The sequence below is a fragment of the Terrapene carolina genome, unplaced genomic scaffold (assembly GCF_002925995.2).
Source record: "Terrapene carolina triunguis isolate 2854851 unplaced genomic scaffold, T_m_triunguis-2.0 Scaffold69, whole genome shotgun sequence".
Classification (NCBI taxonomy): Eukaryota; Metazoa; Chordata; order Testudines; family Emydidae; genus Terrapene; species Terrapene triunguis.
In genome coordinates, this window is record NW_020664420.1 from 45,426,232 (window position 1) to 45,454,032 (window position 27,801).

Here is a 27,801-nt window from a genome sequence, read left to right on the forward strand (position 1 = left end):
GCTGGGGGTCAGGGCTGTGGGGGGGATGGGGTTGGGGGGTGTCCGGCTCAGAGGGGCTGGGCTTGGAGCTGGGGGTCAGGGCTGTGGGGGGATAGGGTCGGGGGGTGCCTGGCTCAGAGGGGCTGGGCTCGGAGCTGGGGATCAGGGCGGGGGGGGATGGGGATGGGGTCGGGGGATGTCTGGCTCAGAGGGGCTGGGCTCAGAGCTGGGGGGGATGGGGCCAGGGGGGTGCCTGGCTCAGAGGGGCTGGGCTCAGAGCTGGGGGTCAGGGCTGCAGGGAATGGGATCAGGAGGGTGCCCATACCCGGCCCCTTACCATGCCACTTACCCCCGCCTCTCCTGGAGCCTCAGCGAGCCGCGTCCAGGGGCGGCCCTGGACAGTGCTTCAGCGGCCTGGCTCCAGCGGGGCCTGAGCTTCGACCGCAGCTTGCAGCCCCGCCCCCTTACCACGTGGCTCTGAGCGGGAGGAGCTCAGGCCCCGTCCCCTTACCACGTAGCTCCGAGCGGGAGGAGCTCAGGCCCCGCCCGAGCCAGGCCGCTTTAGCTCTGTCCAGGGCCACTCCTGGAACTGGCGCGCTGAGGCGCCGGGGGATGGGGGAAGGCGGAGGCGGGGGGAGCCTCCAACATTCTCGTGGGGGCCCCTGTGGGGCCCAGGGCCTGGGGCAAATTGCCCCACTTGCCCCCCCCCCGGGCAGCCCTGAGCAGGAACTATGCAGGTGGAAGCCAGGGTGAGACCTTCATGCGTGTAGGCTGGCTACTGGTGTCAGAGCTCTGAGCTACAGCAGAATAGCATTAGGGCACTCAAAGTTACAAGGTAGGCAGTGACAGAACACCTTATTCAGGCCCGCTGACAGCAATGCCAGGCCCCAGGGCCAGGACCATGGTCGTCCCTGGGGCGGCGGGGCCCGGAGTGGAAGTGACGAATCCGTCACTTCCAGGACCGCCCGTCATGCCTAGGTGCGTGTGATCACTCCGGGCCCCGCGCTTTGGGGGCCCCGCAGGCCAGCGCGATTGGCTAGCACGGTTGTGCGCGCCCAGGAGCCCTGTGGCCCATGGGTGCTCCAGGGTTGCAGCACCCACAGAAAAAAAATGGTGGGTGCTTAGCACCCAATGGCAGCCCCCTTGTCAGAGCCTCCCCCTCCCTCCCAGCCCTTTCCACCCACCATGGATCAGCTGTTCCACACTGTGCAGGAGGCGCTGGGGTGGGGGGACTTGGGGGAAGGGATGGAGTGGGGGCAGGGCCTGGGTTGAAGCCGGGGGGAGCACCCCCCAATACATTAGAAAGTCGGCACCTATGGAGGTGGTAACCTAGACTTTGAACCCAGTCTGGTTTTCTAGCAGTGTAGGGCATTTTTGTATTATTGTAATTATTTCCCCTTAAGACCCTAAGAATATAAACGACATCCCAGCCAAACCCCCAAATCCGAACATCCCCAGGTTTCAGGGGGATTCATAATTTTCACTTGACTTTTTCAGTGCGGGCCTCTCTCTTGTTTCAGTCTATCTAGTGGCAGGCAGTAACTCATTCACTGCATTCATTTACAAACAGAAGGGTAATCTTCCCAGCCAGAAGAGAGAAATAAATACAAGTTTTAAAATAAAGTCTTGGATTCTTCAGAGCAAATCAAAAACCAGGGAAAGACCTCAAAATTGTGAAATGGATGGATTTTCTACATCTGTGCCTCTGGATAACTCAGTTTCTCCTTTGAATAAGATTAAGAGGTATAGACAGTATTACAGTATATGATTACAGAGTAATGGTCTCCTACTGCAAATACTAAAGCAAAGCTGAAGCATTAGACACAATAAATATCAAGGCAGTTGTTTTCAGAGCAGCTGCTATTTGCCCTGTATTATTATGTCTCATACAAATGATTAATTAATGATGTTGATAATGTAAATGTTTTATGATGAATGTTGATTCAGTAGTGCAGATCACTATCCCTCTGTTTTAAAAGGTGCATTCAGATAGGCTAACAGAACTTTGTCATTCGCAGTCATAAAAGTGAAATATAATAAACTCTAATTATGCTTGCTTCTGATGAATGGTAAATATTTATATTTACATAACAACTTTCAACCATAAAGATCCCAAGGCAGTAGAGAAATTGACTTTGTTCTCATCTGAATTATGACATGCAGTGTAATGACCACTACAGTTATGCTGAGTGAGAGCCTGACTCAATACTGACTCAGAGCCTGATTTTTCTGCTGTTGCTCACCAGGTTGACTTCATATGGCTAACTTCTCCCCAGTGTGAGTACGGCATTTGAAATCTAGACCTTCATATATGTAGAAAAACACTATACAATGTAAGTGAGGATTGCAGAGACGGAGACTGCCATGTACTAATATATCAGGAATATTTAATAGTTCCTTACTCCTTGAGCATTTCAGTGAAGGTATCAGAACTAGATCTGAGGGATCTGGGTTTTCCCATCCAAATCCATCCCTGCTTTTCATTATGATCCCCGACTGTCTGGCAATGATGTTATTTAGAATATCTTCCTCCCCAGTTTTGCCAGTGGAGTATCAGAAACTTTTGAGACAAGTGTTGACACTTAATATGTAATATTGCAATCAAACATGGCATATGAAATCAGTAAAATTAATACTGTTCTTTTATAATTTACATACCAATTATTTACATGAGCAAAAGGTCAGGGTGTCTCAGAAATATTGATTGGATTCTGGTTAACATGAATGACAGAATGTCAGCTTCTGGAGTGTATTTTGATTGCAAAATCAAACATCTAGTGTAATTGATTTAGCAGCAGAATATTAAACATTAAAGAAATCTGAGATAAAACTAAATTAGTGTGTGATCTTTTAGAAATTTTAATAGTTTTAGAAGATGTTATGTATCTTGGAATGGGGTCATTTTAATTTAACTACTTATGCTGGACCGATTTTGACAGATTTTTAATTTGAATTGTAACAAATTTGCAATTGAATTCCTACACAGGAAAGTAGGAGTTTAGAGTCCTAATTTTTCATAAGTTCATAAAACTTTGTGTTGCAAAGAATTTTGGCTAAAAGAGATACCAGTGTGCCTGAAGTGTTTGGGAAACTCCATTTGAGATGATAGAATTTGTGCATATCATTTTCTATTAATAAGATGACAGAATTTATATGAGTTTGTGTTGTCCAGGAAAGGGCTGGACAGTATCAGATGTACATTTCTGGGGGAAAGTCTAGGACTGGGAATTTTCTGGTGTTCTGCGATGTAATTCAAGAGTGCCTGGCCATAGCACTCCGACAGTATAGCTGGGAGTAATTTACATGCAGGAGTGGTTGCTCTCACAGCAAAGCAGTGTAAAAGGTACCCTAGGTTGGAGAATTGAGGGGACACAGCTGTTCAGCAGTCCAGATCAGACACTGGGTAAAATGTCACAATTATACATAGGTAGAATTGGGATTCCCCCCCACCCCGAACAGTAAGTACATTCACCAAATAATGCACTTTTTGGAGCATGAAAACTATTCATGAATTCTGATAGAATTTGGTGAATAGATCCATCCCCCCCACCATGGCCATTTTGAAATTAAATGTTACAATTTTTCATTTCAAAATTGAGATTTTGTTTTCCTTTATATTAAAGCAGCTTTTAGAAAGAAACAAAGATGAAACAAAGGAAAATGTAATTCTGTGAAAGAATAGTGGTTGCTGTTCTATTAGTGTAGAGAGAACATTATAAAACAGATTTTCCATTAATTACCATGAAAACAACTTAAGCTAACATCACTTATTGGCATGTCTGTTGCTTGATGAGGATTCTTAAATATAGAATGCAGTCATATAATACAAGAGTTGCTATCTTAAGTACACTTTGATTTCTAATTTTATTAGACAATAAATATTTAGTGTGTAATCCTGAGTAAATAGTCAGAGCCTAAAATGCAGTATTAAGCCAAGTAAGAATCACCCACTATTGTTTTTGAGTAGGCTTCTTTCCACAGTCCAGCTGGTGCTATTTGACTAAATCCTGAGGTCCATATTTCAGTTTGTTAGTATTTTCTCCAAGACCTCTTTCTACTTGGCTTCCTATGAATTTAGTTCAACTCCAGATTATGTTACTCAAGTATCTTTATTTGGCATATAGCAAAGGTATGCTGAGTTGGTAAGACTCAAACACAGGGGGTAGATGCAAGGTACATCACAGACCCAAAGTTACACAGCAAACCTCTTCCTTTATATACATTTACACATATGTTGCATTACTATGCATTACGTTACATTATATGCTTTGGGATTGGTTTGGTTACTTTGTAGGAACCAATCCCTGTACAACATGCTCCGTCTAAATACTGTCCATGCAGAACCTACTCTTTTCCACGTTTCAGGTTCCAGGCTTATTTTATCCACTGTTATTATAAATTCCTTTTTCCACTAGTGTGGTCCAGATCAATGTGCTGTTTAACAATCTTGACCATTAATTTATTTTAAAGTTTGTGTAATAGAGTGCATATTACGGATAGTTAAGGCTTTTGGCTGCAGGGTTAAAATACTAATCCCCTCTCCTTTCTTCATGGCTTGCTTGAATGTATTAGTTAAGGAGTTAATTTTGAGGATTAGTTTTGAATGATGGCAGAATTTTATAAGGAGACCCCAACTCTTGTGCCACTCAGTATGGTTGCCAATGTATTTTTTGTTTGTTTGTTTTAGGGTTTTTGTGGCACAGGAGTTAGGGTCTTCCTCTAAAACTCTGCATAGTATGCCCTCCGACACCCATGCATAGCATGGTAGATTATTTCTTGCTTTTATGACCATAAGCATAGGTGCTGTAGGGTTTTGCCACGAGACCAGGTGAACACTTATTGTCTGCCTTAGCAGCACACTGACATCTCTGCCCTCTTAAATGGATAGGGAGAGTGACATGAATAGCTTTGCAGATTCTGTACAGGTATAATACTACCCTAAACCACAAGATTGCCCCCAACGTTGGAAACTATCACCACTGCATGGATGCAAATTTACAAAGCAAAGGGGGAAGAAACTATTTTTTTGCTTCTTTCTTTACATATTTTTATGTGCTTTGAACTAACTTGCATTAGCCCAGCTTTGTCTTTATTTCCCGGGTCTAGCAAGTATACAAAGAGGCCAAGTCTGTCCAACACCAAGTATGGACCGTACCACCTCACCTTCGGGAAAATGCGGTAAGGAGCCTGATTTTGAATCATGATTTCAATTCCACTTGATGCTCAGTCAGGTCTTCTTTGGCATTGAACCATGCCTTGGTCTTCTGTACTTCCACCTTATTTTTCCCATCACACTTTTTTGCACTTGCAAAATTTGCCTTTGCAATTTCTGTACTCAGGCCTCGGATAGGGCTACAGTAGCCAGACAGGCTGCAACTGGGTTAACTATATTCTTCCACAATCTCATTGGTCTTTTTATTAAGGCCTTGCAAGGGGAAAAGCCTTGGATCTGTATTCCCTAGCTCTTAATAGCTGCCTGTTACATTCACCCCTTTTCTTAATTTGGATTTGATGGTCCTATTCGTTTGCTCAACTTGTCATGCTGCCACTGGATGATAGGGAGTGTGAAACTTCTGATCAGTGTCTAGCAGGATGTCATTTCTTTAATGACTGACACCACAAATCTACTACCACTGTCTGAGTCAATTACATTAGGAACTCCACATCTGCAGACAGATTATACACCAATTGTTCTGCTGTAGTTAGGGCAGTCATATTTTTCATAGTGAAAGCTTCCACCCAATGTGAAAAAGCATCCACAACTACCAGCACATATTTGTTACCTCTTGGTGCTAACGGCAACTCCCCAGTACAGTCAATTTGAATTAATTCCCATGGACTCCTGGGTACCTGTCTCGTAAAACACTTCTATATTGTTAGATGGATTATGTCTGACACAAACCACACAAGCATTAAGATGTTCCTTCAGGTCCTTTTCCCATTAGGGCCACCACCCCATTTTTGCTAACCTGTCTTTGGCTTCTTCCTGTTTGGGGCGACCACCCACACTGGGCCCATGCACCCATAGCAGCAGATCTTTTCTCATATTCCATGGTACAATCCATACCAAACCATCTTCTGTTTTTGCACATAAGAGTCCTTGCTCTATTACTAGGTCCTCACCTTTTCCTTTCACTTCCTGGCTGCAGACTTGCTCCCAAAGCAGTCCTAATTCCAAATCCTGATTTTGAATGCTTTGCAACTGCCTTGCTTTAGCTCGTTGCAATTGCCTCGAGTGAGAACTACCACCATGTGGCTTTCAAAGAGGTCTCCCACAGCCAGGGCGGTCCAGTTACTGCTGGATCTTGGCTGCTAAGTTGGTTGCCTGATAACCTTTTACCAGGGAACCTCCTTTCCTGTGCAGCTGAATTTTAACCATGTCCGCTCTGTCAAACTATTTGACAATATTGTCCAACATTTGCACATGGTACTGAATTTAATCTCTCCTCTGTCATTAGCCTGATACTTGTTCTGAGCCCACCAGGCTAGCATTAACACAGCTTTGTCAAGCCAGGCCTACAGAGTTAACCTTCTCACTGTTTAGCCATTGCCTTGCAATTGCATCAAGACATGGAATCTTCAGAAGAACCACACTGTGCCTTAATCCACAAAGCAAAACACAAACTTTGGAGCATAGTTTCTTCTTACACAACCACTAATTCCACTAATGCCGAATGAGTTAAATGAATCTTTCAAGAGCCCCGAACTTCTATTTAACTTTCCTACTGTTCTAGATCATGGAGTCTCATTTATTGGATGAGAATATGACAGCAGAGTTCATGGTCTAGTTACTCTTTTGATGATAAATATTCATGACTCCTATTGATCAGCCCTTTGCTGATGAACTACTACTGACATATTAATTGGAGACCTTTGAGGCATACATTTGCTGCATAATTAAAGTAAAAGCTGTTCTTTTGCTAAAATCTGCATATTGGCTAAGTTTAATAGGGGGGACTCCCTTCATACAATTTTTAATAAACTCCAGAGACATTACTGACAGTGTGAGGTTTACTATTAATGATTTATTTAGAGTAGGACTTGATTATCAATACAAGTCTTCTGGCCTGTAACTATACATGCTTAAAAGGTAACCAATATCAATATGATGATCAGAACGTAATGTGAAATTTAAGTTAGAAGTGTGTGGACTTTTTCCAGTGAATTATATGAAATGGAAAGTGGACCAAATATTGGGCTTAAAAACATCAAATTTAGAAGTCCATCCCTTTTTAAATCTGAAGCTTCCAACCCTCAGGAAAATCCCTCTGTTGAATTAAACAGCATGATTTAGAATACTCCTCTTTGGCTCCTATCAAAGTGGGATGAAGAAGATCTAGAAAATTAACTAAAATAAAAATCTCCTTTTAACTACCCTTTATATTTTCAGCTGTCATTAATCAAATTAATCAGCAACAGCATCAAGACAAAACCCAAAGCCTTTTCTCCATTGAGAACAAGATGTCTCTGTACTACTAGAGACATCAGGCCAATGTCTGCTCTCCGTTACACCCACAGTAAATGAGAGCAGAATTTGGTTAGTCTTTCTTTAGCACTAGATTTTTAGCATATACTCAACCAATTTAATTTTTGTTTCATTTCCTGTCAATGGCTCAGCATCAACAATCATGAGAAAAAGTAATTTTAAATTGGTAGTGTTCTCAATATTCAACAGCACTAACCTGGTCATGGCATAAATACCTACTAATTAGATGTCCCAGGAAATGAGAACAGGTGTCAGTATTAATACTGCAAACATAGAAACAGATTTTAAAGGCTCTTGTTCACAAATGTAATAAAAGTTACAGTATTGAAACTTACTGTGCTGGCAGTGAATTCCATTAAATCCCTTTGGACATTTACAGACGTATCCTATGAATGTATCCCCTCGATACGCTTCACTAATTTCACAGGTTCCACCATTATGACAGGGATTAGGAAGGCATGGTCCTGAAAGATAAAAATAATGTAGTAATTTAAGTGTTTTCATTTAAACCCCCACATTATATATTCCACTAACCCACTAAAATCTACCCTTCACTTCATTCAGATTACTTACCATCGTAGATTTTATTAACATGAAGAATTATGAAGAATGTCACTCTTCATTAATCACAGCATTATATATTTAGTACAAGAGAAGAACATGGGATTAATGCCTGATCTTGCTCCCATTGAAAACAATGGGAGTTTTACCACTTATGTAAATGAGGTAATATATATTCATCAAGTAACTCTTATGGCAGTTACTCATTTGCATACAATTCCTAGATCTACTAGGCTTACCAGTATCAGAAGGGTAGCCGTGTTAGTCTGAATCTGTAAAAAGCAACAGAGGGTCCTGTGGCACCATGCAACAAACCTCGATGCCAACTCTGCCCACATATCTACACCAGCAACACCATCACAGGACCTAACGAGATCAGCTACAACATCACCGGCTCATTCACCTGCATGTCCACCAATGTTATATATGCCATCATGTGCCAGCAATGCCCCTCTGCTATGTACATTGGCCAAACTGGACAGTCACTACGCAAGAGGATAAATGGACCCAAGTCAGATATCAGGAATGGCAATATACAAAAACCTGTAGGAGAACACTTCAACCTCCCTGGCCACACAATAGCAGATGTAAAGATAGCCATCTTACAGCAAAAAAACTTCAGGACCAGACTCCAAAGAGAAACTGCTGAGCTCCAGTTCATTTGCAAATTTGACACCATCAGATCAGGATTAAACAAAGACTGTGAATGGCTATCCAACTACAGAAGCAGTTTCTCCTCCCTTGGTGTTCACACCTCAACTGCTAGCAGAGCACCTCACCCTCCCTGATTGAACTAACCTCGTTATCTCCATACTGATTTATACCTGCCTCTGGAAATTTCCATTACTTGCATCTGAAGAAATGAGGTTCTTACCCACGAAAGCTTATGCTCCCAATACTTCTGTTAGGCTTACCAGGTATGCAAGGACTTTCACCTCAAATATGCCTGCACAGCCCCTACATGGGGCTTTAGTGGCATGAAGGATGTCGTGTATTGGGTGAGTTTCACTTTGAGAACATGTGACGGTATACACCAGTCATTAGGTTATCTGAACCAATTTCCCCTTCCATGATAAGCAACTTCTTAACTTATCTGTTTCAAATCACTTCTAAGAGTTCCTTTCATAAATGAAATCACTTCTTTCTACTACACACATGCTGTGATAGCTAAAATAAAATTGCTGCATACAACCATGAGATCTAATTGTTTGTCTGTCTCTCATTCACAGTAGGTGTTTTGGTAGAGTTTCTAAGTACAGTAAATGTTATTTTTATATAGACGGTGGATGCCTTGAAATAACTAGACTATGTTAAATCTAGGTCAGTTGTTTATTCTTTTCTTTTTAACTGTTTTGTGTTGAAAGCATTTACCATTCAATATGTTTTTAATATCTCAGCTATACTGACCAATAAAATTCCTATAAGAATAAATGTTTGCATTTGATAAAGATTGTTTCCAGTCTTACCTCACAAAGAATTGGTAGTCAGTGATCTGAACATTTAAAAATCAATAACATGCCTTAAAAATATCTCAAGTGAGCACTACAAAACTATTTTATTTACACTCTTTACCATCCCCAACTCCTCTCCGCATACACACTGAAGCTAATCTCCATTGTTGAAATGCAGTGGTATAAGCCTTGTAATTATTCAGCCACTTAAAATCTTATTTTGTGGTAAAAAGAGAAAATATTTTCCATTCTACAACGTAGGCCTGGTCTACACTACACAGTTGGGTCGACGTAAGCTGCCTTACATCGACCTAATACTGAATGTATCTATACTACCAGGTCCTTTCCACCAACATAACTCATCTGACACATCAACTTAATTACTCCACTTCTACAAGAGATGTAGTGCTTAATTCGATGTTGTTAGATTGACATAGAGGCAGTGTAGACATCGCGTTGCTTACGTCGACCTAACTGGCCTCCAGGAGGTGTACCACAATTCTCCACTGTGACCACTTTGGTAAATGTTTTCAATTCCACTGCACAACAGCCAGGTATACAGGAAACAGCCCCACCCCATTGAAGGATCAGAAACTTTTGAATTTCCCTTTCCTGTTTTTTTGGCATGGAGAGCTCGCCTGCCCAGCTGATCATGGTGGCTCCACGCTCCAAATGTGCTCCAGCCTGGAGTACCGAGGAGGTGGTGGATCTTCTTGGTCTGTGAGGAGAAGAGGCTGTGCACCGGGCCGGTGCTTCCATTTAGGCGACCTAGGCGGTCGCCTAGGGTGCCAGGATTTGGGGGGGGTGGCAATTCGGCGGCGGGGGGTCCTTCCGCGCTCTGGGTCTTTAGCGCAATTCTGCGGAGGGTCCTTCGCTCGCTCCGGGATCCACCGCCGAAGTGCCCCGAAGACCGGGAGAGCGGAAGGACCCCCGCCTAGGGCGCCAAAAACCCTGGCACCGCTCCTGGCTGTGCAGGCACAGCTCCAAACTGTAGGGGGAGATTTTGGCAAACCAGTAACGTGCCTGAAACCACTATGGCTTATTGCTAAAAGCAGCGAAGTCAGCAAGCCATAAAGTGGCCATGTAGCAAACTCAGCTTGACCAAGACAGGAGAGGAGGGAGTTTTGGGTGCTACAGAAAGGGCAGCTTGACCCCATGTCCTTTGTGATAAGAATTGTGTTGAAGTTGCTGATACATGCATTTTAGAAGAGCAGGAATGTCTATTGGGGCCTCAAGGCCGCAAACACTGGGAAAACCCCACAGCTGGTTTATCAATAATCAGAAGGAAGTCTCTTGCTTGACCAGTGAAACTACTTGCTTAACAAGTTTTCTTTAAGGGGCATTCTATTACTAATGTATAGGGGAAAAGTTTGAGGTAGGGGGACTCTTCAGGACTGGACTCTCCCTCTGGATGCATCTTGTGTTTCCCACAAGCACATGGGCTGCCGCTGTGCCACTCGAGAACCACACTCAGCTTCAGTAATTATCAAGGGTTGGGGGTGTTTTACTAACTTGTTGCGGACGTGTGTAAGTGCTTGAGACGAAGTAAAGTTTAGTTTTAAGTGAAAGCACTCTTGTGTTGTCCTGTTTGTGCCAGCCATCTATCGGTTGGACGGTCATGTCTTCCCTGATTTATTTCCTGACACCACCTCGCATAGAGTAAAAGTTACCAAGAGCTTTGGGTTGAAAGAACCCCGGGTAACAAAACCAGCCATAGAAACGCAGACATTGATGAGCAGATCATGCAGGGCATGGGGGAGAAGGGCTGCACCGGGGACACACAGCAGTGCCACGTGAAAATCAAGGACCTGAGGCAGGCATACCAGAAGGCAAGGGAGGTGAACAGTCTACAGCAGCAACCCCACCGCAACTCCCAAGAGCAGCGTGGATACCTCTGAGGAGTTGGAGTTCTAGGCCAGCGCAGGCAATACTGAGGAGGAGGTCTTGGATGAGGAAGAGGAGGAGGAGAATAGGAGACAGGTAAGCAGGGGATCCATTTTCCTGGAGAGCCAGGAGCTGTTTGTAACCTCACAGCAGTCCAGCTAGTCGCAGAACAGCATCGTGGCTGAGCGTGATGGCAGGGAAGGAACCTCTGATGAGTATGCAATTTCAAGTAGTATTTTTGGGGTCACATGTTCTTATACTCTATTTTTTCATTAAAATTAACAAGGTGAGGTCAAGTGGCTATCTGCCTCCCAGTGGCTGCATGAGCTACGCAGAGGATGCCCCACTAAAAAGACTGTTTATGTATATAGGGGTGGCCTGGGAATCCTCCATAGAGATCTCCAGGAACCTTCCATGGAGGTGTTCTGCAATCCATTGCAGATGGTTTCTGGGTAGGGCTTCCTTATTTCTTCTACCACAGTAGAATACTTTCCCGTGCCACTTCAGTATTAATTTGGCTGGCATCATTGCAGTATACAGCATAGCAGGATAAGGACCCAATCTGTACCTGGACGCTTGCAACATCTGTTTCCTTGCCACCTCTGTTACCCTCAGGAGAGTGATATCAGCTAGGGTCACCTAGGGGAGATGGTGGTAGTTTTCATTTAATCTGTTCAGACCACAAACAATAGTGTCTGTGCAAAAAATAACGTATTTGTTCCCTTCATCAACGGTTTCCAAAATATGGCTGTAGTTTAGGTGGCAGGGGTCAGCACTGACCTCAGTAACTGCAAGCCTCGGGTGACAGCTAGCAGCAGTGGCACTAGGGAGTTGGTTGTGGGGGAAGGGAAATTTTGTGGTGCCCACTCACCACCACAAGCACCCTCTCCCAGTGCAGCTTCTACCAAGGCTTGCAGTTTGGGAAGGGGAACACTGGTCCCCGATCTCCAGACTATGTCCAAGTTGCAAAGGGGAGGTGGCTCTGGTCCTGCTGTGGGTTGCCCGCCCAATGCTGTTGATGGTCCGGTGCCCATGCCCCAGGGCTATACTCACCTTGGCTGGGACAGCAAACCAGTTCGAGGAATACCTTGTATAAATGAAAATGTTCTGCCTTAAACGTCCTTCAAATATGGGGAGTGGTTTTTATATAGCAACTTCACACTAGACCTGGTCTGTACTGACAATGGTTGCTTTGTGCTTTCCATGGCTTACAGCTCAAAGTGCGGTCTTCAGCTCTTCCTTCACATGAGTGGAGAGGCTCTCCCAGATAAGATGAAGGTGAAAGAGATCACGTGATGACATGTTAAATGAGATAGTGAATGCTTCTGGGACAGCAGACACTGAGCAGAAAGCCTGGAGGATTTCTCTTTCTGAAAAACTGGACATAGCAAACAGGAGAGCAGCCCAGAAGCATGAGCATGGCAGGCAGCAGGAGACGCTAGGGATTCTGAAGGAAGAAAGAGACATTTTGAGGCGTCTGGTTGACCTTCAGGAGAAGCACCTTGAGGCTAGATTCCCTCTGCAGCCCCTGCACAACAGCATTCCAACATCGCCGTATTCCCCCTCCCGCTCTCCCAAACATTCCAGGAGGTGAGGCGGGGAATGCAATATCCCTTCCACTCAACCCCAGGGGAGGGTCCTAAGAATAAAAGCCGCACATACGATGATGTGTGACAAGCAAGGCTACTGTGCTTTTAAAGACAAGATGGTGTGTTTTTTTCCCTTCCAATTTTATTCCACCATGTGTCTGAGGTTAAATTCTATTTGTGATCATTAAGTTTCAGTATGTTTGGTCAAAGAACTCCATGTCTTGAGAATGAATTATTTTTTATTCATTTAAAGGGGGGGGGGATGGAGGGGATAAAGAGGGAAAGTGAGGCAACAGAAAGGATGTGCTGGAGACAAAAACCCAGCATTCACAGCAAGGTTCATACTATTGGAAGATACAATACAGAGAAGCTGTGCACATTACTGTGGCTCATTACTGAAATGGGTTTTCAAAGCCTCCCTGAGACACAGTGCTCCATGATGAGTTCTTCTTATAGTCTTGGTATCTGGTGTGGTTAGATGTTTGGCCGTGTGTGTGTGTTCTCCCTGTGTGCTGTTCTAGCTCCGCGCACACAGGTGGCAGAGCAGACCTTGAGCAAACCGCCCAATAATCTGTCTGCTCAAAATTAGCAGACAGCCTATCCACCTCCACGCCCCATCCCTATGGAAACTTTTCTGCCTTTGCCTCACAGATATTATGAAGTAGGCAGCTATAACCATGGGACAATTGCTTTCCCTGAGGTCTACCCTAATAAGCAAATGGCGCCAGCGACACTTTAAACAGCCACCATTCTGTACTTGCTGCACCTATAGTTGAACTGATCCTTGCTGCTGTCCTGGTGTCCAGTGTACAGCTTCATGAGCCACCGGAGTAAGGGGTAGTCTGGGTCACTTGTGGTTATTTTGCATTCCAGAAACAAAGTCCCTGCTTGCACCTTTCTGAACAGACCTGTGTTCTTAAAGTTGCATATGTCATGCACCTTTCCCTCACCATCCCACATTGATGTTGGTAAAATGGCCCCGGTGATCCATCAGCGCTTGCAACACCATTGAAAAGTATCCCTTTCTGTTTTTGTACTCTTTGGCAAGATAGTCTGGTACCCAGATAGGGATATGCGTGCCATACATCACCCCACTGCAGTTAGGGAACCCCACTGCGGCAAAACCATCCAGTATTTTGTGCACATTGCCCAGAGTCACAACCCTTCTTAGTAAAAGGAGATTAATGGCCGGACATATTTGGATCACAACAGTTCCCACAGTGAATTTACCAACTCCAAATTGATTCTCCACTGACTGGTGGCAATCTGGCATTGCAAGCTTCTCCACAGCGATCACCACTCGCTTCTCCACTGTCAGAACAGGTCTCATTTTAGTGTTGCTGTGCAGCAGGGCTGGGGGGAGCTCTGCACACAGTTCCTGGAAAGTGGCCTTACGCATATAAACGTTCTGCAGCCACTGATCGTCACCTAATAACTGCATAACGATGTGATTCCACCAGTCAGTGCTTGTTTCTCAGGACCAAAAATGGCGCTCCACCATGTTCAGCTGCTGAGTGACTGCCAGAAGCAACCGGGAATTGTTTTGTTCTATGGCTTCCAGCAGGGCTTCTTGAAGGGCACTGCAATGTTCCGCACAGCAGCCCCTCTCGTGCTTCTGGCAATATTGCAGGATAAGGTGTGTGGTGTTTGTAATGCTCACAACAACAGCGCAGAGCTGAGATGGGTCCATGCTTCTCAGGTGATATGGCATGCATGTGGCTATGCCAGCCTTTGATGGGTTCCAATTAAAATCAGGGGAGGTAGGGTGAAAACTACATCATTGACATTGAAGTCATTCCTGCGAGAATGTTTTGGTTCCATGAGGCATTGCAAGCCCTTCCCAAAACCCCCTGCAGTGAGTTGAGTGTGGGACAGCCAGGGCTGGCTTTAGGAAGTGTGGGGCCCAATTTGAACAGTTTTGACGGGGCCCACCGCCGAAGTGCCGCCGAAGACCCGGAGCGAATGAAGGACCCGCTGCCGAAGTGCCGCCGAAGACCTGGAGCACAGGGCCCTCTTAGGTGTGGGGCCTGATTCGGGGGAATCGGCCTAAAGCCGGTCCTGGGGATAGCTACCCATAGTACACTGCTCTCTGCATCGATGCAAGCGCCGCTAGTGAGGACACACTCCACCGACACAAAGAGTATGGTGTGGACAAGCACTACTGACTTAATTACTGCGGCAGCTGGATGCTGACTTAACTGAAGTCGACTTAAGATTGCAGTGTAAACATGCCCACAGTTTACTGTCAAACAACACTGGGAAATGAATGATTTAAAGTTAAAAGAGCTATAAGTTTCATGTTTTGGGGGCTCTGTCCTTAACTTTCATCAAGACAATACCAGAGAACTAAACCTGAATAAGATTGCTGACAGTCTCATCCAGAAAGCTACAGTGAGACATAATGTCTTTAAACTGGGACGTTAGTGAAAACAGCTTGTAGGTGATTGCATGATAATGTAATTATGAAGTTCATAACAATTTAATCATTATTAAAATAGTAAAGATACCAATGATAGACACATTCAGTAAACTAGAATATGAAAGAAGTGTATAAATATGCTGAAAATAGCCTCCCCCCAAAACTGGCAAGGTGCCCACTCCCTTCCCCCTTCCCCAACACTGACACCGATTGAAAAGCACCCACCGGCAAAAACAAAAGTCAGCGCCTGTGATGTTTCACTCCATATTCTTTATGAAAATATGCTTATGATATGCATATGACATATGCAAGATGGCACATGTAAGATATCATGGGGAAGGTTATGATTTACTGAATGTGATTATCCAATTTATGTGCCTGTATCATTTCTGTATCTAAAGTTAGGAATATTGACTATGTATCTGTATTTCAAATGTGTTACTTTGGGTGTCACCCCCAGCTAGCCCTTCAGGTACAACAATGGAAAAGACAGACAGAGCTAATGGCCCCTTAGCAAAGACAATGGACTGTGAAAGAGCTTAGTCTTCCTGTTGACGCTCCAGACAGCCTAGGAGTAATGGCTGCCACAGCCTTGCAGAGACATGGGTCTGAGTCACCTGGTACTGGACCCACCATTTGAAATGCCAATGTTCTTCCACTGGAAGACAAAGGGTCCCATCATACACAAGAGCTATATAAGGCAGCAGGGGAGTGACATCATCATGGTTCTCCTCTGCCTCCCCACCCACCCAAAACACCTGGAAGCAAGAACTGAACTGAGGGGAGAAGGGTTGAACCCAGGCTGGGAGAGCGTCTAGTTTGTGAGTGGAAACACAGTCCAGTGCAGCTGCTTTTCCAGAATTTCTGTAATCTACCTGTGACAATATTTCAGGTCAGAAATTACATTTTGTAACCTGTTCCTCAAGTATATTGAGCTTAGCTTGAATATTTTGTTTTATTTGCTCAATAAGCTGCTTTGTTCTGTCTGTTATCTCTTATCTTCGCTTTTTGTAGTTAATAAACTTATTAAGGGGGGAGAGGCTGTGCATACCTTCCTCCACATTGAGAGAGGAGGTGGATTTCATAATATATCTTTGGGTCTGCACTCCAAGAGAGGTGGACACCTGAATGCTGGGGCAAGTACCTTAAGCTGAGTCTTCCCAGAACTGATATCAGTGTCTGTTTCATTCTGCAGTTGGGTGTGGCCCTGCCTGTGGGTGTGCTGCAGGAGGCTTAATAGCTTGGCTCAGCAAGACAGGTAAAAAGGGTGCCCAGGCTGGCATAACAGGCTGGTTCAGCGGTATCTTAGCACATCAGGTGGCATCCTAAGGGGGGCAACCCATCACAGCACCTATGCCAGATGCACACCTCAATCTATTAAAGTGGCACCAGTAACAACAGTCCTGGGCAGTGGAGGCTATGCAAAGGGAATACCCTGGCATACCTTGTCCTGAACCATCCACCACCATAAGTTCAGGATAGGCAAAGGAAGTCAGACCAATCTGTCCAAAGGATGACGATTTGGATGATAGACCAACTTCAGCCACATCTGAAGAGGACGTAGGCACAGCCTGCATGCATACAGCCATATTCCCTAGCAACTTCAGGCATACTTGGGCTGTGGTTGAGGGTTGAAAATGCAGCTCCAGAAACAGGTGGCGAATTGCTTGGAATCACTCAGTTGGCAGAAATGCTCTCCAACTCCTAAAGTCTATCTGGGCCCCAATGAACTCAATTCTTTGCTTTGGAACCAATGTTGATTTCCCTTTCCCGTTGCTTAGGATGAGAACTAGACAATTGAGTAGCGTGAAGTGGACAAGAGAGAGAACTTCCTCTCTGGACTTGTCCCCTCAGTAACCAATCATCCATATATGGGAAGGCACACTGTTATCATCCATTTGCAGTGTAGTGATAGTCCCAGCCAGCTACGACAAACCTGAAGAACTTTGTGTGACTCAGAAGGATTGCTTTGTAGAAATAAGCATCCTGCAGGTCCAGGGCAGTAAACTAGTCATTATGAATCAAGGCAGGGAGGATAGTTGCTAGGGTGACCATATGGAACCCCACATATCTGATGTATATATTGAGATTGTGGAAATCAAGGATAGATTTCATCCCTCCCTTGGGCTTGAGAACCAGGAAATGCCAGGAATAGATCTCCTGTCCCCAATACTGCAGTGGGACTCCCTCTACTGTCCCCTGAGCCAGTAGAGACTGAGCCTGTTCAAGGAGCAGTGTCTCGTGAGAGGATCCCTGAAGATGGACGGGATATGGGAGAGGGTACGAGGGATGGAGAGGAACTGTATGGCATAACCCACTCTGACAGTGTATAGGACCCAGTTGTCCATGGTAATCAAGTCCCACACACCACAAAAATGAGCCAGCCTGTCCCTGAGCAGAGGGGATGGAGAAGGAGAGGTCACCACTAGATCGCTGTCCTAGACACAAGAGTCAAAGTGGATGCTGATGGGTTGGGTGGGGAGCTGGCTGGTTAAATCCAGAACCAGAGGACCTTCTCCTTTGAGATTCATGGCCCTTCCAGGAGTAGTCTTGCTGCCTTATAGGAAGGGAGGACTGTCCAAAAAAACCACTGTGGCCAGTATTGCTACTGTTTCTTCTGAGCGCTGTGGTGGTGTCTCTTCATGGCCAGAATATAAATTCCCAAAGAATTCTGAAGCCATGTGGCTCTCCTCATAGTCACAGTCAATGCCATAATTTTGGCTGAGGCACCTGCCAAGTCCAAAGCTGACTGCAACAGGGCCTTGGCCACTACAAGACCTTCCACAGTGAATGTCATAAACTCTTCCCTGGAGGGTTCTGGCAACTTGTCCGCAAACTTGGATATGGCCGCCCAATTGACAAAGTCATATTTAGAGCTCAATGCCTGCTGGTTCATGATGCACATTTGCAGGGAAGAGGAGGTGTGAATCTTCCTCCCCATTAAATCTATCCTTTTGGATTCTTTGTCCTTAGAAGTAGACTTATACCTTCCTTGCCATGCCCTGCCATTTGCTGCAGTTACCACTAGAGAGTTATGGGCCAGGTGGGACTAAAAACCCTCAAAACCTTACACAGAAATGAAGTCTCACCTCTCCGAATGCTTTGCCATGGGAGACAATGAAGCTGGAGAAGACCAGAGGGATTTTGCAGATTCCAAAAAAGCCTCGTTTATCAGATGGTCTACTCTCCCTGAAGCTGATGATTGGAGAATATCCAGCAGTATATGCATATTCTTCTGTTGGCATTCTTTCTGGATAGCTAAGCTACAAGCCATATGCCTCAGGGTGTCCTGTTATGCCATAAAGTCCTCATTGAGGGAGAGGAGGTCTGCTGTACCAACAATGGGTCCTGTTTTTGAACCACAGGATCTATTGGAGTAACCCTGAAGATCCAAAGGGAATTGACTCCACAGTCACTTGCCACTGAGATGGTTTAGGAGTAAGGGCCCCATCTGCATTGGTGATCTTTGGAGCAGATCGAGGAGTGGAACTTCAGGGACTGAGGAGTGTCACAAAGATTCCAAAGAGGCAGCTATGTGTATGGATGAGTCATTGGTGGCCAGCAGGCACTGGGTCAAGAGCCCCTGTCCCAACTGCAATGTTGAGCTCAGTATCAATAGGTGATCTGGAGCCTATCCGATGAGGAGTGGGAGGACAATTCTCACCTGGATCTTGAGGTGTACCAGAGGTTCTCAGATGACAATAGGGGAGCCCGCCCCGATGGGGCAAACAAATGATCAGACTTGTCTGAAGCCCAATGTGGGGGCAGCATTGGTGCCAAGGAGGAATGGGGGATCGACCATCCCATGTGATAGAGTATGGTGCTGATCAGCACTCCTCTTAGAAATAGAAGAGGAATTCCCCCCAAGTCTTGGAATGATCCCAATTTATTTTATGGGCCCTCTTCCTCTTGGGGGAAATGCCAGAGCCCCAAGCAGCATTACTTCAAGCAGCATTACATGCCGATCGGATGAGGGCCTCAGTGCTGAAGTTGCTGCTTCAGCCACAAGTCTTTTGCCACCTGAGTACTCTTTGTGAATGACTTGCAAATGGAACACAACGTACAACAAGCACCTTGTGTGGGGATCAATGTTGGTGATGCACCCCCCGTCCCCCAGATGGACAATGCAGAACCCCAGTGAGGGCATCACACAGGGCAGCCAACTACTCTAACTCATACTATGCTAACATTAACCTAATTAGTATAGACACAAGAAAAACATTCTCAGAAATTGAGACTGAAAGCTCCGACTCTAGCCATGGGTGGTGAGAAGGAACTGAGGGTATTGGGGCACTGCCACCCTCATATGGCAAGGGGAGGGATTATGGCAACAGGGCATGAACACCACCCCTGCGGGGACTTAGGCTAAGTTCTCTGGCTCCAGTGTGCTGATATACACAGCTGCATTTACTTGAAGAAGAATATAAAATTCAAATCTGAATTTTGAGACTTGGGCCTACCCCTCAGTGGCTTAAATGTTCATTTATTCAGCAACATAATAAACATATTGATAGTGTGTCAGTCTCTCTAACTAGTTTCAGTCTCTCATAGCATTCTTCTGGAAAAAAAGATTATTAATATGATAACTATTCTGATTGTTTTTGTAGTTGTGGATTGGGCATACTAGTATTTTTATTTCAACCACATATGTAGCAGACTGACAATATCCTCCCATGCCCTGGACAAACCCTATGGAATTAAGATAATGTTTAACTTAATTCAGTAAAGTTTATCGAATTAGGTTTAATATATTTGAGGATCATTGTACTAAAAATGCAATTGTGTATGTGTTACTCTGGAAATGCAATTGTGTATGCGTTACTCTGGAATTGCTGTAACTCCTTTAGGAAGAGAGGGATGCTAATGTAATTCTTCTGGTTATCAGCCCTTTGAAGCCACCCGCCTCCCCCTGAGAGATTTGCTTATACTTGTTCAAACTTGACCAACAGACAAAGAAAGGAGTTTTTGATAAATAGTCTAGTTTTAAACAGGGTCAAGACATTCTTCCTGTTCCAGCAACTGGACAGGACCCTTAGTCCACAGAGGGCCCCAGTCCTTAGGGAATGTTTGGATGGACTGGGCCTATTGAGGACCCATAAGACTGGGTGCTTGTTCTGAACTGAAGCTGTGATCAACTTGAAACTACAAGGAAACCTCTTGAGTGGGGTACTGATGGACTACTCCTCCCAGAGCCCATGTTAGGGTTGGGGTGATTTCTGCTAAGCATATTAGCATGTGTGTAGATTCTTTAGTCATTTTTAAAAGTTTTCTCTAGAATGCTTTTTAGTTTAAGAATAAAATAGGATTGCTTAGAAAGTACTATGGGGTATCCTACAACTGTGGGCAGTCACACTGTTAACTAGAGTTCTGCCGCGGGCCTGGGATCCCATGAGTCCCACAGGACCCGCTCCCATAATAGCGGGAGCGGTATAAAATTCAACAAACTATGTGGGAGCAGGTGGGAGTAGGTACTGTGGGGCGGGATGGAATTAAAAAAATAGTCCCGCACAGTGCTCTACTGTTAACCATCTCGGAAGAGAAAGCAAGTAGGCCTGTTTAGACAGTTGGGACAGCTTGTCCAGTTAGAATGGAGTGAGGTGCAGGCAATGGTTGGGGAATGCCATGCCTGAGAATGGGTGCTCTTGCTAGACCACTGAGGGGAAATACAGATGCAGTTGCCTTGAACTGTGACAACATTGTTTCGGTATGTCTTCACTAGCAATGTTAAAGCGCTTTAACATGGCCGTGTAGTTGCAGCACCAGCCCTGAGAGAGAGCTCTCCCACCCTCACAAGGGGAGTAGCTCCCAGTCCTGGTGCATTGTCTACACTGCCACTTTACAGCACTGAAACTTGCAGCGCTCAGGGGGGTGTTTTTTCATACCCTTGAGCGACAAAGTTTCAGCAATGGAAAGTGGCAGTGTAGACAAGGCCTTACTAACTAGTAATATGATTTGTTTGTTTCTGTTTCTTTTAAAGAAATTGGTACTTCAGAAAAATGTATTTGAAAGCAATGCCAATATTTTAATTAAAGGAGTTTCACTGAAAAGCAGAGAACACCAATCAGCTAATTTGCACTTGTTAAACATTTTGTTTACTAAAAGAAATGAATTACAAATGCTAGTTAGCCTGATTTACATTCTAAAAGAAGGAATGACTGAAGTTAAATTAGGCACCAACTTTACAGTTCTCTGTCTTTGCGGTATCTCTAAAGGAATACCTCCTTGATGCAGCAAGGTAATTAAGTATGTGTGTAACTTCAATCATGTGAGTAGTCTTACTGAAGTCCATGAGACTACTCCCATGCTTAAGTATCTTTCTGCATCAAGGTCCTATTCTTTGCAACCCATCTTCATTTTCTTCCCAGTCTTGCAAAGACATATGTGCATGGGGGGTTGACTGTGCACCTCTCTTTGGAGGATCAGGGATTACATCTCCTTAGATATATGCATCCCACAGCTGACATCATATTGTCAGTAGAATGAAAAACCCAACTTTCACTCAGATTGATATTCTGTGTTATTTTCATCTTCTATACAGACAACAAAGTTTGTAACCACCCTTCTTTACAACTAAATCTTGTAAAATTACTTTTAAAACAAAATGGGCTTCAGGGATTTGTTTTTTAATCAATAGTGCTGTAATACTTTTGTAGGTAATCTTTAAGTAGCTTCTTACACAAAGAGAACAACATTTGATCAATATTAATGAGTAGTTGAATTCAACAGTATGCTTTCCAGGCATTTTTATCCATGTTCATATAAAGTAATGTCAACTAGATTAATTGCACACTAAAAGTAATAAATCTATTCAGTTTGCTGCTCTTTTGAGTCTTCCTCTGTACAATTCCATTGGCAATAGCCAACAGTAATAAGTGGAATTAATCTTCAAAAGTTAAGAACATTGATATTCAATTGGAATCCCATGCTACATGAGAAAGATACTAAAAGTTAACTTAAAAGATGGCAGCTGTTGAATTTTTTAGAAGCTGTGACTGAAATATCTGAGGTTTTTATACAATGGAAGTTAAAAACGTGTTCTCAATGGAATAGCAAAGGGACTTAAGGCAGAAACATGTTACTTCTTTGCCTCTTTGACAAGAACAGTCAATTCAGTCGCCATAAACATGTACACACTTGGGATAACCCAACCTTGTGCTGGTGACCGAACATTTGAAAAATGAGACAAGTTGTTTGTATTTAAAATACCAAAGCACTGAAATGGGAAAATGATTTCCTGCCATCCCAAGTAAAATGTAGTTTGACAATGATAATAAATACTAAAAATGGATGAATCCATTTGGAATGATCTGAACGTTTAGTTTTGATTTGAGGGCTGTGCAAACGAATGTTTGAAATAAGAAAGAAATGGAATTTCTTTGCACTTCCTGTTTCTTCCACGATTTCCAGCCCTACTTTTCTGTCTTTTGTGCAGCCTGCCATTTCTGGGAAGAAAATTGTTGAATCGATGTTTGTGAAACACACTGGAAGATGAAAAACACTATATAAACCAGGGAGTGGTGATGAGATGGGTTACGAAAAAATCCACCACCACCACTCCAGTGTATTCAAATATGGGGCAGATATAATTAGGCAGCAAGCCTTGGACACTCAAGGTGTGTGTGCATAGAGGGTGGGGGGAGGGCTGCAAGGACCAAGAAGTGGAAGTGTCTAGATATTTTGTGGGGAACAGTGGCAAGACCTCAGCTCCATATATACCAGTAGAGCTGAGCTGGTGGGAAATGCTGGCTACACGTATGAAGCAAAGCATCCTAGCACCTCCTCCCAGTGCCCAGGAAGCACTGATTATACCTAAGAAAGTAAAACTCCAAGACATTGTTGCTCAGGCAGTGAACCCTCTTCCCAGTTCTCAGCCCAGCTCAGTCTTATGCGAGGCATAACTGAGCTCATTCTGAGCAGAGAGGAAGTATTATTAAAATGTATATCAAAGGCAATCATTGAGTTAAAGTGGCTAGCAGCAGAGCTGTTTACAACCAGCACACCAGGAGGCAAGGTATGAAACAGAGTGAGAAAACAGCTGCAGAGCTGACAGCAGCCATTTTGTAGCTGCTTAAAGGGCTAGAAAGCATGGGGGGGGGGACAAAAACAAAAAACCAGCCCCCTCTACACTCCCTTAAGCAAGGGGGATCTTTTGGAGGTGGAGCTCTCTCTTATAATCCTCAGAACTGTAAATATTGTGAGTTTAGGATTCTCTCTCTCTGTAAGGTGTCGGGGGCAAATGACGCTCATTATTCACTACCAGTCTACAAGTGCTGTCTGGAAGAACAGCACATAGCTGCAAGTTAAGCCTCTCCATGTTTACTAACAAACATATTTCAATGTGAGTCAGTCAAAGTTTAAAAAAAGGTTACCACTCACCCTTCTCTAGGCAGAAGATGCTGCCAGCAATGTGGGAGGATCTCTTTTAGGGTCAAGGGGTCTTTAATCATCTCACTAGACACCATTTAGAATTTTTGAGAAATTCTTCAGCATTGTACTTGACCCAAACCAGTAAACAAAGAGTCAAACCAAGCATCCCACAAAAAGATAGTCATCTAAAAACATGGTATGAGATACATTTACAAATATCACCATTTGTTTACAGATACTACAGTTAAACCAGCATCTCATCCATCAGTCACATCATCCTCAAAATCTGATTCTTCACACTCAAAAAAGTGCAGTGTCAGCTCTCTGTTGTGCTAAAAAGGTAAGAAATCAAAAATAAAATAACATCATCCTTCACTGAGAAAGAGGGTTGAACAAATATAAAAAACAGGAATCTAGGCCCCAATAGAGTAACACAGACAGAGAAAACAGGGCCTGTTAAAGAAACAGCAACACACCCGGTAATAGTTTTCTCTCTAATACACCTGCTAGAAGAACAGACTCTTCTACAAGCTTCCAGAAATCATACAATATTAGTGAAAGTATTCAACTAGAAATTCACGGTGATACGGATAAAGGCCAGCAATGATATGAACTCTTTGGACTGTGAGGAACATCACTGAAGCAGAAATAGTGATACTGTTACATTGATGATATGGTAAAACTCCACAAGCCATTGAAGCAAAAACACACACACACACACACACACACACACACTCACAAATATCAGCTAGCAAAAGAAAAGTTCTTCATGCTTCCTTTAAAAAAAAACTACAATTCCCTCATTTCTTTTAGAACACCAATCCCTCAATTTAATCCCTCTTGTCTCCACAGGAACACCACCAGCATCCTTCATTTCCTCTGGTACATTTCAATCCTCATCGGTGACCTCTCATCGCATTTAAATAGTTGTTGGAGGTCAGTTTTTTCAGAGTCCTGATGATCCACATCTTGCTGTCTGTGTTCATTGCCAAATACAAAGTCTTCAAAGTAAATCACAGAGGGAACTCTTAAATCTTAAAATTGATATGTGCACAAGTAGCCAATTGCATCTGAGACCAACATCTTTAATCCTCAAGGGAGGAAGAGAATCGTTATACTTGCTTCTAGACTTGGTACCAATGCTCCACTATTAAGACCACAGGAATTGCCAGATTGGATCAGACTTGAGGTCCATCTAGTCCAGTATCCTGTGTCCAAAAGTGACCAGCACTAGACTCTTGAGAGGAAGGTGTAAGAACTCCATAGTAGGCAGATGTGGGATAATCTGCCCCCCCCCCCGCCCCACAGTAGCTCTCACCCTAATCTCTAATAGTTCGAGATTGCCGTAGAACCTAAAGCATGAGGTTTAATATACCTTCCAAAATGTTGTTTGCATTCCTTATTACAATTAAGCCTGACACTAGCACCCATAATACTAACAGTCACTATTTAGAAGAGACAGTATTTTTTTTAGAAATATTTCTACCCTATCCTTTCAAAAAAGCTCTCCTAGCCCTCCTTCATATGAGAACTTATAGATGTCAACGTTTCGCAGGCACGCACTCAAAATATAGAAAAGCAGCATATCTCCCTCAAAGACACACAGCTGAGAGCATTTTAAACTAGCAGGAATGTCTGTGTATACCTCATTACATGGTCTGACAGATAGCTGCTTTATTGCATAAAAGGGTAGCAATATAACAAATGCATTAAAGAACTCTGATCTTACTCACATTTCTTATATTGCCCATTAATTTACTATGATCATGCAAGGTTTCCCTGACAAGGAAGCAGGCCAGGTATACCAGGGATTTGAATGCTCCCAGTGGTGTGTCTTTCATGAAAATTGTGCTGCTTTGAGCCCATACCATTTTAGCAATTTGACAGAAAAGATCATGGAACTGGTGATTGTGGGAGCTAGTTAATTCAACTTAAAATACAAAAGAAGGAACTATGTAGCTAACCAATGTGGACAGCTGGGCCTCAATTCTTGAAACATTTATAGACATGCTTAATTTTAAACGCGTGAATAATCTCATTTAAATTAATGGGACTACTAATATGCTGAACATTAAGTGTTTGCTGAGTTCTTGAAGATTAGAGCCTTATTTAAAAGAAACTATCATTATGCTAATATAAAATCTCCTGCCATAATCATCTCTAAAGAACACCATATTTATTTGATACTTGAGACTATGGCCCCTAACTATCTTGGCTTCTGGTGTCTGGTCTTAGGGTCTTCTATGTCAGGGCCAGCCCACAACATTTTGGCACCTGAGGCGGGGAGCTCAAATGATGCCCCCATCCCCCTTGCTTGGAACAAAACAGGGGTAAGCACCCTGGTGGGCCAGGCCAGTTTGTTTACCTGCCGCGTCCGCAGGTTCAGCCGATCGTGGCTCCCACTGGCCACAGTTCGCCGCTCCAGGCCAATGGGGGGCTGCAGGAAGCCACAGCCAGCATATCCCTTGGCCCACGCTGCTTACTCTGGCGAGCCACGTGCCAGAGGTTGCCGACCCCTGGACCAAAACTTTGAAAGGTCTTAATTCTGCCTTCTTCCTGTTCTACTCCTCTCATGGTACTGCTCTGCTACCTACCCCAATAAAGGAGAACTAACAACTTAAAATGCCTTGTTCAAAAATTTTAAGTAACACTTAACTTTCAAATACAACTTTTCTTGTCTGCATAGTAAACACTGGCATTTTTATCTTTTTGAATAATCAAAATGGTGCTTTCCATGTCTTCTTGGTTGCAAAGATTTGAACTGCTTCTTGAAGGTCCACAGTCTGGATCAGCTCATGCTCTATTGAGATGGTTGCAAGGCCAACCAGCCTCTCCTGTGTCATTGTGGAGCGTAGATGTGTTTTTATTAACTTCAGCTTGGAGAAGCTGCTTTCTCCACTGGCAACTGTTACAGGAAGTGTTAGAAGTATGCGCAGAGCAACAAAAGCATTTGGAAAGAGGGTGGTCATCTTATTTGTGCGAATATATTCCAGAACAGCCTTTGGAGTTGTTCCTGCTGAAATGTATCTTGAAAGGGCTTTCAGTTCATCACCTAAATCACTCGCATCAATATTGCGCATGTCATCATGTGTCAACACTGTCTCTAGTGCCCTGCATTGCTAGTGTAGGTCTTCAGGTATAGTGAGGAGTTTGGGAATATCATATATACTGCTGTGTTCCTTGAGCTGCATGAAACGTTCTTCAGCTGACTGTATTGCACAATCTAGCACCTGGTTAAAGAATTCAACTTTGAATTGTTGTTTGTGGTCTCTTATGGGATTATCCTATGCCTCGTAATCAAGATGTCTTCTTCTTCGGTAACTCTTGTATTCTTGAATGGGTGGGAAAATAGCTTAAGTGTGAAGTTCCTCTGCCAACTTCTGTGCACTCTTCAGAATGTTTTGAAATCCCTCATCTGACCAGTAAGACTGTAGGTATGACTTTGCTTTGTCCAGTTGTTCCATTGCTCCAGATATATCAAGGTCAACACCTTGGAGTCTCTTGCTTACAACATTTATTTCAAACAGTATATCATGCCACAACACTAAGCCACACAGAAATTTGAAGTTATGTATGTTTCTAGTGATTCCATTTCCCTCTGCCACTGTTCTCCCATGAACAGTTCCTGTCATAGCATTATCCTCCATAATGGCAACTATGGCATCATCTATCTTCCCAATTTGGTGTTTGATAGGCTTTATCGCCTCCACTTGATTTTCCCATCGTGTGGCACTCAGTGGTTTCAGTGTCAGAGAGGATGTTCCCAGATGTTGCTTCAAAATTTGCCATCAATGAGTTGATGCAGAGAAAAATACATAGATGCTTTGAATTACATTAAAAAATTCAGCAGCCTCACTAGAAGCTGATGCTGCATCACTGACCACCAAGTTCAATGAATGAGAACTGCATGGGACAAAAAAAGCTTGAGGGTTTAACTCTCGGATCTGTGTATGCACTCCTCTGTTCTTTCCTCTCATGTTGGTACCATTATCGTAGCCCTGACCTCTCATGTCAGCTATTGCAATTCCCGTATCTTCCAACTTTTTAAGAAGCACATTTGTCATA

At 43.8% G+C, this 27,801-nt stretch overlaps 1 protein-coding gene across 2 annotated transcripts in view; it reads right to left on the reverse strand.

The window, feature by feature from the left end:
* EDIL3 (EGF like repeats and discoidin domains 3) overlaps positions 1–27,801 on the reverse strand; it is a 434,555-nt gene that overhangs the window by 221,392 nt on the left and 185,362 nt on the right. For both annotated transcript variants that reach the window (XM_024216158.3, XM_024216234.1), the window contains exon 4: positions 7,801–7,929. In XM_024216158.3, coding sequence (XP_024071926.1) covers positions 7,801–7,929 — 129 coding nt within the window. The remainder of the gene's footprint in view (positions 1–7,800; positions 7,930–27,801) is intronic.